The following is a 9,800-nucleotide window of genomic DNA, read 5'->3' as shown; positions in this document are numbered from 1 at the left end:
CCTGCCGTGAGCCCCGCGCCGGAGCCGGGCCGAGCGAGCGAGCGAGCGCCACGCCGGGCTGCCGGGCGGGCACTATGGGCCGGAGCCCGCGTCCTCCGGGCGCCCCGGGCCCCACCAGCCCGCACCGGAGGCCCCCGGGAGCCCCTCGCTGCCGCCCGGAGACGGTGGCCGAGCGGGCGGGCGCCTAATTCCTCCCGGAAGGGTTATTCTCTCGCTACATTCTTATTTTGGGGGGAGCCAACGAGACAGTGCCTTTTGGGGCGCGCTGGTAAGGTGGGAGGGGGTGGGGGCTGGACGATTTGATTCTTTCGCGTGTGTGTAGAAGCGGCCGCCGCCGCCGAGGCGGCGGAGACGACAACAACTTGCTCGTCTTCAGGTTGGGTTAACGGCATGGAGAACAGTCACCCCCACCACCACCACCACCAGCAGCCCCCGCCGCAGCCCGGCCCTTCGGGCGAGAGGAGGAACCACCATTGGAGAAGTTACAAGTTGATGATTGACCCGGCTCTGAAAAAGGGGCATCATAAACTGTACCGCTACGATGGGCAGCATTTCAGCCTGGCGGTGAGTAGCCGGCGCGCCTCCCCGCCGCCCCCACCCACCCCCAACCGCGCCCGGGGAAGAGGTCCGAGCGGTCCGGGGACCCCCCGTCCAGACCACCGGGCCAACTGTCAGCCGGGTCCCCAGCCCTGGAGTTTGACAAGTGCCAGGAGGAGGGGGGTCTGCCCCTGCCCCTGGGGATTGGGACCAGTCCTCCCATTCCGCCCCCCAATTCCTCCCAACAGATGTCCAGCAACCGCCCGGTGGAAATTGTCGAAGATCCCCGGGTCGTCGGGATCTGGACCAAAAACAAGGAGCTGGAGCTGTCGGTGCCCAAATTCAAGGTAGGACCCCTCCCCCAGGCCCCAAAGTCCCTCCCCCCATTCCCTCCTCGAGTTCGAAAATAACGCCAGTCCTGACTGAGACCAGCCGGATCCTGAGTTCCCGCCGTCCTGGCCGAGGAAGTTTTGGCGGGGTAGGGGGAGATTGCTGTAAGAGGGGTGTCCCCTCTGAGTTACTGTAAACAGAGTAACACTGCGGTGAAACTGTAATCAAGGCACTGATACTGTGTCCTGCCCGCCCAGCTGGGGGCTCCGGGTCCCCACCTGGCTCCTGCCAGCCCGGGGGCTTGGCTCCGGGACCCGCCCCCCTTCCCAGCCTTGTGGCTTTAGAGGAACAACTTCCTAGCCCAAAGGGTTGCCCCTGACCCGCAGCTGGGAGAGTAGGCCAGAATGGGGGGGCGGGGAAAGAGAAACTGTTTCTTTTTCCCCTTTCCTTTCGAACCCAGAGGACTTCCACGTTCCAAACGATTTAATCCTTCGCTTCCCGGGCCCGCCCGCGTGCATATTTTTTTCCAAAATTTTTTTTTTAATTTTTTTACCCTTCATTGTTTCACACGGGCTGGCGAGTGGGGAATGTTGTGTGTTCCCCTCAGTTTCAGTGTTCTCCAAACTCCCTTCCCCCTCGTCCCCTGCCAGATCGATGAGTTCTACGTGGGCCCGGTGCCTCCGAAGCAGGTGACATTTGCCAAGCTGAATGATAACATCCGCGAAAACTTCCTGAGGGACATGTGCAAGAAGTATGGGGAGGTGGAGGAGGTGGAGATTTTGTATAACCCCAAGACCAAGAAGCACTTGGGCATTGCCAAGGTGGTCTTTGCCACCGTCAGGGGAGCTAAGGAGGCGGTTCAACACTTGCATAGCACTTCTGTCATGGGCAATATCATCCACGTGGAGTTGGACACCAAAGGTGAGTTGGATGCTGGCTCAGGACGCCCTGCGGAGGAGCGTAAAACCTGTCAGTGTGGCTCCTTTCCCTCCCAGAACTTCTCTTGCAGTGTTGGGGACCCCCTCATTCTTCCTTGGGTGCCCTCCTACAACCTTATTTTCTTTGCCCCCTCCTGAGGGTAGAGTCACGTGGAGCTAAATGTGTTGTCTGTTGCTAGGAGACAAGCTGTAATTTACCAAATGTGCCGGTCCTTGGCCACTGCACCCCTAGGGACCACCTGGAAGCTTCCCCACCGTTGACACCCTCTCAGGCCCCTCTCTGAGCCCCGGTGGCCTGGGTTTAGACAGTCCCCAGTGTCGCCCGTACGTTAGGAGAGGAGGCAGGGTTTGTTTATTTGGGGGGGGAGGAGGGTGTGTGTGGAGAGCTAAGGGAGAGCCACTAGGATGCCTTTAAATACATAAAGAGTAAGGTCCCTCAACTAAAAAGAGAGTCCTCCAAGGATCCAGGGTGTCTCTCCCCCATACCACCCCTTACCCCTGGAAGTGGGAACCAATCTGGGCCCAGAGTGTGGTTTCATTGATAATGTTCCAGATAGTGCTGGGCGGGCTGCGCTGGGTGCTTCAGGGTTGACACTGTCTTCCCTCCTCTCTCTTAAAGAGACAGTAGCACCTCCCGAACACAGTGCTGGCTCACTCCCAAGTGGCTGGCTGGGGAGGCCACACCTCCCACTCTCAGGGTCCTGGTAGGTTTCTCCTGGATGCTGGCTGGAGGGGAATGCAAGGACTCTTAGTTCCCACCAGGATAGAAGAAGGTGCCAGGTGCCCTGAGGACCAGCCAGCCCTGCGACTGGACAGACGCTGTGACTGGGTCCAGAGCCTCTTGAGGTCTCTTAGGAGACTCTGCCTGGGGGGGGGGGGGGGGGGGGGGCATAGGTGAAAGGCTTCCAGGAGTTTTGTGAGCAACTGGGGAACTCAAAACCCAAGACAGGAAAATCTAAACCTTTATTTTTGGTTTTAATAATGAATACTTATTGACCCAATCTCTGAGATTTTGCTGGGGACTGTGGAGGGACGCTGGTCCTGGGTAGGCACTGTTATCCCATAAATTCTTGCTGAGCTCTGCCTAGTTCTGAATCTCCTAGGGGCACAAGTCCCCCTCCCCTTTCTCTAGTTTCTCAGTCTCTGTTGGAGGAATATAGACCCTTTCAAATCTATAACCCCATTGGGTGGCTGCAGCCCTGAGACTCGAATGTGGAGCCCCTTCCCCCTTCACATGCCCATTTTAAGGAGCAGCCTACTCTCACCAAAATTTCATTTCTACAAAAAAAAACAAAAAAAAGAGTTGGGGGTGGGCCCTCAGAGACTGCCAACTAAGTTTGTATTTCAAGAAACAGACCATTAAAAGCAGAGCTCAAGGAATGCGTCTCCTTTGCATATGTAAGCAGCTGCCTCACAGGGCTCTATAAATATCAATAATCTGGGGCCCCCTGCTCTGTAGAGGCCTTCTCTGCTGCTGGAGGTGGGGGTGGAGGGTTCTCAGACATGGCTCATGGGACCAGCCCCAGGCACAGCTGGGGAGTCTGGTTAGAGGAGGAGTCCTGTGTATTTGACAAGAATGGCATACTAGAGTATGTTTTGTAAACCCTGCTGGTCACCTGATCCCAGAGAGTTAACAACAAACTGTCACCCCTGTGTCACTGGGTCTCCTGTACACTTGCTACCAGACTCTGGCTTTTAAGTAGGGAGGCAAAAGGACAGGACTGGGAAGTACTGACTCTTCGCTTGGGTGCCCAGGTGACAGGAAGGGGCTTTGTGGCATTCTGTATTTGGGGGAGTACCAGCCCCACAAGGCATTAAATTCTGAGTCTCAGGATGAGAAAAATCGTACAGTTTAGCAGCTTCACTGAACAGATAGGAGGTGCAGAGAGAGGTGGGAACTTGGTCAGGGTCACACAGCTTCCCCAGGCTTGGGGTCTCAGGCACAAGGGACCCACAAGGAAGCCAACCTGTGGAGGCTGCCCCATCCGGGAGCCTCTCTATGAGTCCTCCCTCCCTTGTCCTTACAGGGGAAACTCGCATGCGGTTTTATGAATTGTTGGTCACCGGCCGATATACACCCCAGACCCTCCCGGTGGGGGAGCTGGATGATGTCTCTCCGATTGTGAACGAAACCCTGCAGGTAGGTTTCTCGCCATCATCCCCATCACCAGCTTCCTGATGTGCCCCCCACTATCACCATCTCCAGCTTTGGACACCAGAGCCTAGGAGGGAAAATAGCCTGGCCATGCACTGGCTGGGATTCCCACAGACCCCAAAACCACACAGGGACCACTTTCCGTGTCGATACTGAAACACTGTTGCCCTCTGATGTCCTGTGCATCCCTCTACCCCTACCCCCAGAAAGCAGAGCTCAGGTCCCTCTTTCCAGAGCAGGACTGACTCCTTCCCCAACCTCCCAGGACCCTGCCTCACCTAGAGAGATTCTCATCCCAGCCCTTCCCTGCATCAACCCAGCTAACCTTAAGAGTAGCTTTTCCAGAATAAGAGACTTTGGTCACTTGCTGGTCAGCTGGGTTGTTCATTAGGCACATTTAACATGTCATGCTATTTAAATCCTAGAGCATCAGGAGGCTGGAGGGGACAGGGCCCTTGGCCACCCCCTCACTCCCAAGACCACTGCTGCCTCTGTGAGAAGGTCTTTGATTTCTGCCAGCCTGCGATAGGAAGGAAATCCCAGTTTAAACCAAGATGTCAGGATCTTCTGTTTTCTCTGTTTCATGGATTAGGAAAAGCCCTCAAGGTTCCCTGAGGATAATGGGCAACTCCAAGTGTAGAGAAGGGTTAGAATCATCCAGACTCCTTTTCAATCTCCTACCCCCTTTCCTTTTACCATGCTGCAGTTCTAGAGTGACCAGTTTGCCTTTGAGCTTCCCAGCAGCCAGAGTGAGAAGGGAAAATAGCCCCATTCCACCGCATGTTCCCCCCCCCCCCCAGTGATCTCACCTACACCTGTCTCTCTCTTTCTCTCTCTAGCTGTCAGATGCCCTGAAGCGCCTCAAGGATGGTGGACTGTCTGCAGGCTGTGGCTCTGGCTCATCCTCTGTCACCCCTAATAGTGGCGGGACACCCTTCTCCCAGGACACTGCTTACTCCAGCTGCCGCCTGGACACACCCAACTCCTATGGACAGGGCACACCCCTCACACCGCGCCTGGGCACCCCCTTCTCACAGGACTCCAGCTACTCCAGCCGCCAGCCCACACCCTCCTACCTCTTCAGCCAGGACCCCACGGTGACCTTCAAGGCCCGGCGACACGAGAGCAAGTTCACGGACTCCTATAACCGCCGCCATGAGCACCATTATGTCCACGGCTCTTCTGCAGTCACTGCAGTGGCAGGGGCCACGGCTGCCTTCAGGGGCTCTGTGGACCTCCCATTTGGGGCACTCAGCAGCAGCGGCCCTCCATTCAAGGCTCAACCGCAGGATTCAGCCACGTTTGCCCACACTCCACCACCTGCCCCAGCAACCCCTGCTCCTGGAGTCACGTTCAAGTCTTTCTCTCCCTATCAGACCCCTGTGCCCCCTTTCCCTCTACCCCCTGAGGAGCCGCCCACCACAACCACCTTTGGGGCCCGTGACAGCGGGGAGTTCCGAAGAGCACCTGCACCCCCACCCTTGCCGCCCACTGAGCCCCTGGCCAAGGAGAAACCAGGCACGCCGCCTGGCCCACCACCCCCCGATGCCAACAGCATGGAGCTGGGTGGCCGGCCGACCTTCGGCTGGAGTCCCGAGCCCTGTAACAGTCCAGGCACACCGACACTGGAGGCATCACCTGCAGGGCTGGAGAAGCCCCATGACAGCCTGGACTCCCGCATCGAGATGCTGCTGAAGGAGCAGCGCACCAAGCTGCCCTTCCTTCGGGAGCAGGACTCGGACACGGAGCTACAGATGGAGGGCAGCCCCATCTCCTCCTCTTCATCTCAGCTCTCCCCCTTGGCCTCCTTTGGCACTAACTCTCAGCTGGGCTTTCGAGGCCCCACACCGCCCTCCTCACGTCCCTCCAGCACCGGCCTGGAGGATATCAGCCCTACGCCACTGCCTGACTCCGATGAGGATGAGGAGCTTGACCTGGGCCTGGGGCCCCGGCCCCCGCCTGAACCAGGCCCCCCTGACCCTACTGGTCTGGGCCAGACAACTGAGGTGGCCTTGGACCTGGCTGGAGACAGGACCCCAACCTCAGAGAAGATGGATGAGGTACCACCATGTCTGTCTATCTCTGTCTGGGATTGGTTTTGTCTGTCTTGTGTCTTCCTTCCTCTTTCCCCCTTTGAAATGTTATTCCCTTAGGAAAACTAGCTAAGACACAGAAGCAACAGGGCTAGGGCAGCCAGAATAATAAGTCAGTCAATATATAGAGAATAAAAAGAGGATGCAAAAAGCATCAGGCTGAGCATCTGGTTTGGCTCTGAGCTCCCTAGCAGCCATGGAGAGAAGGGAAACATGACCAAGTACTGTGGCTCTCCTTGTTAGGGATGGGAAATCAAGACTTTCCCTAGGGATCAAGTCTCAGTTGAGGTTCTTTAGTAGGAGTTTGCTGAGACCCCAGAGAGTATGGATTGTGGTGATGGTCCTGGGCTCCTTTGTTGGGTGGCTTTGGGGTTGATCAGGGCTGGTCCTGAGGCTCAGGCAAATCGGGGAGAGGAATTTTCCAGAGCACTCTTCTGGGCTAGGCCAGAGCACTATCTCCTAGAACCTGGTGCCCTCTGAAGAGATGGGAAACCATGGTGGGCAGGCAGGGAGGGCACTAAACTTTCCCTTCTGCTCGCCATGGCTCCAGGAGTGAAGGAGTTAAGGGCTATCCTAAGGGGAGACCCGCAGCCAGAAGCAGGCAAACAGTCCCGCCCTCTACACTCTCATCCTTAGATCCTCACCTGGGGTGCCATTGCCCAAACCGACAGTCTCAGGGTTGGGGTGAAGGTTGCTGTGTACCATTTTCTCCTGCCGGGGGTTGAATGGAGATTAGGTCATCTTTGGCTTCCATTCCTCCCCGCTTTTTGTCCAGGCACCTGCCCTGGCCCTCCTGGAGACCTGCATTGGAACCTGTGGGCCCGGCGGGCATGAGCAGCCAGGGGTTTAGACAGAGCTCTGTGCCCCTGTGGGTGGCTGTGGGGAGGAGGGTCCCCCCTTCCCAGGCCCTTTGATTAGGCCGGTTTGGCTGCCTCCGGGAGGAACAGTGAAGAACTTGGCCTACCCAGGCGGGGATGGCAGGTGGCTGGGCTCCAGACAGTTCTGGGGACGTGGTTTCAGGGGCCAAAGAATCCAGGCAGGGGGAGTTGACAGGTGTGCAGAGGTGCTGGCCATCCTCCCTTCTTCCCTCTTTATGGCTGCTGGGGATTAGGGCACGTTTACCATGTTGACCACCTGTCCCAGGGCGAGGAAGTGCAGAGTAGCTGGAGAGGTTGAGCTGTCACACCTTATCACTGTAGGGAAGGGGAGATTGAGGCCTCGAAAACTGGGGTCTGGGATGCCCCAGGACATTAACACCCCCCCCCCCCCACCCCCCAAGCCCTGGTGTACTGAACCTCCATGCTGGCCTTCGGGAGCCCCCTGCTGGCAGCCTGGAGAGCAGCACCCAGGCGCCTCTGGGCTGAACTATGAGAGTAAGTCCCATTTGCAGCTAGGAAGCCGTGCAGCGGGCAGCGCTGGAGGGGTGAGGGGGCAGGGGGAGAGATTCCCTTTCTTAACAGAGGCTGGTGGTTAAAAGTGCCAGCTCCAGCCCTTGAGCCTTGAGTCCCAGGCTCTGTCACTCACTGGCTATGTGACCTTGGGAAAGGCACTTTCCCTCTCTAAATCTCAGTTTCATCCTCTATGAAATGGGATGGTGAGAGCACTTGTCTCACTGTCTCCACCTAAGTGAGGTGCCCCAAGGGAAGCTTCCAGGCACAGCGCAGGCTGGTAGTGCTGGCGCTTGGCTAGTTCACACCAGTTCTCAACCCCTGGGTGCCAGAGGGGCGGAGGGAGGGAGGGGCAGGCCGAGGGCTGGAGCACCGGATCCGGGTCTCTTTCTCATTGGCTGGCTGCATGGACGGGTTAACCCTCTGTGTGCTGTGCCTGCCTTGCTGGACGCTGCCCAGGGCTGATCTCCGGTAGCTGTCCTTGAGTACCAGACTGAGCCTGCCAGGTCTTCCCTCAGCATGTGTGTGGGGACCCGGAGTGAGAGAGAGAGAGGGAGAGAGGGAGAGAGAGGTTGAGAGATTGAGAGAAGGGGACCTAGCAAAATCCAGATTGCCTGCTGCTGCCATAGTTTTGGTATTCCTCTTCTTCCCCCCTCCCCCATTTCCCTTTGAGGCCTCCCCCTCATCTGTAGGCTGACCTCTGACCTTAGAGCCTGCACAGACCCCACCCCCTCAGCCTTCACATGCCCTCACTGTCTCTTGTAAGCTACAAAGTCTCCATCTCCTCAGCCAAGTTCATCCGGACCACCTTCCCGCCTCTTGTCCTGACACAAGGGCCTGGTGGCCTGACCCTTTTCTCCTCGCTCCTGCTTGCCCTCTCACTCCACCTTCACCATGTGGGTCCCAGTGTCTCCCCGCAGTACCTATGCAGCCAACTCCCCACAGCCCTGTGTCCCAATGTGAAGGAGCCTTTACCCATTTTAGAGCTGGGGTCATCCTTGACCCCTCCCCTGTTCACCTGGTACCTCATCCCCGGATTCCAGCAGCAGTCTCCTCACCTGGCAGGCATCCTGGGCCCGAGTCCCAGCCTTCTTTCTGACTGGCTGTGCCTCTTGGGCCAGTGGCTTTCTCCTCCCAGAGTGTTCCCTCACCTGTTAAGAGGGATTGGAGTAGAGCCCCACCTTGTGAGGTTATAGTGCAGATGAGAAATGAGACTCAGCCTCACGCTGGCCCATATTAAGTGTGTAGTCATGAGACTAGGTAAAAGAGTAATTAAGGAAAAACAAAAAACATTCCTCCTGTAGATGCACCCTGAGTATTGCTAAACCCCCTTGCTCAAATGTCACCTTCTCCACTGGGCTGTCTCTGCCACAGTGAGGACAGACAGTAGGCTGCCTGGGAGCACAGGCTGGAGAGCCTCTTCCTGGTTCAAATCTGGCTCTATCTCTTGCTGGCTGTGTAGCCTTGGGCAAGTTACTTAAATTCTCTGTGTTCCAATTTCCTCATCTGTAAGAATGGAAATAACAGGCATACTTTGTAGCATTTTTCTGAGCATTAACTGAGTTCATATATATAGAGTGCTTAGAAAGGTGCGTGGCACATAGGAAGTGGTGCTGTAGAGGTGTTAATTATTAGTTTTATCTTCTCTGAATACAAATTGAAACAGAATCTCTCAAATTGAAACAGAACGTGTTTTCCTCTTCACACCCCAGCTCTCTTCCCGGCTTTCTTTTTCTCCACGACAGACTATATATTTCACATCTTCATCCTGGTTACCCTCTGCCTTCTCCCTCTAGCAGTTCAGCTCCATGAGAGCAAGAATTTTGTGCCTCTTGTTCACTGCTGTGTTGCCAGCACCTAGAAGAGTACTTGCACACAGCAGATGCTGAGTGAATGTTTGTTGAATGACTGAATGAACACTCATGATAGCTGAATGAGGCAGGTACTATAATGCCCATTATGCAAATAGGGAAACTGGGGTTTAGAGAGGTTAAGTGATTTGCTAAGGCCACATGGCCAGGAAGGGGAGGGGACCAGGATCAGAATTGCAAAATTCATGTTGCTCACTAGCCTTGCAGAAGGCTTCTTCTGCAACTGCCTGACTTTCAGAAGTGGGGCTCTGGGAGCTCGTTTGGCCTCCCAGGCTCATCCTCACTGCTCCCTCCCTGCTCTCCCCACAGGGCCAGCAGTCCTCCGGAGAGGACATGGAGATCTCGGATGACGAGATGCCCACGGCCCCCATCACTGGTGCCGACTGCCCCAAGCCCATGGTGGTGACCGCAGGGGCTGTGGCCCCCTCTGTGCTGACCCCAAACCTGCCACTGCCCCCACCCCCTGGTTTTCCACCACTGCCCCCACC

At 56.5% G+C, this 9,800-nt stretch overlaps 1 protein-coding gene across 1 annotated transcript in view; it reads left to right on the top strand.

Annotated features, from left to right (window-relative positions):
- The first annotated feature begins 59 nt into the window (after window positions 1-59).
- SETD1B (SET domain containing 1B, histone lysine methyltransferase) overlaps window positions 60-9,800 on the top strand; it is a 23,864-nt gene continuing 14,123 nt past the window's right edge. Inside the window, 7 exon segments of the mRNA XM_019648919.1 lie at window positions 60-268; window positions 377-564; window positions 786-884; window positions 1,518-1,788; window positions 3,833-3,945; window positions 4,800-6,020; window positions 9,622-9,800. The exon segment at window positions 9,622-9,800 is cut by the window's right edge and continues 25 nt beyond it. Coding sequence (XP_019504464.1) covers window positions 391-564; window positions 786-884; window positions 1,518-1,788; window positions 3,833-3,945; window positions 4,800-6,020; window positions 9,622-9,800 — 2,057 coding nt within the window. The 5' untranslated portion in view covers window positions 60-268; window positions 377-390.

This window comes from Hipposideros armiger, unplaced genomic scaffold (genome assembly GCF_001890085.2).
Source record: "Hipposideros armiger isolate ML-2016 unplaced genomic scaffold, ASM189008v1 scaffold_128, whole genome shotgun sequence".
NCBI classification, from domain to species: Eukaryota; Metazoa; Chordata; class Mammalia; order Chiroptera; family Hipposideridae; genus Hipposideros; species Hipposideros armiger.
The sequence above is the reverse complement of the archived record's forward strand: the minus strand, read 5'-3'. Positions and strand labels throughout refer to the sequence as shown.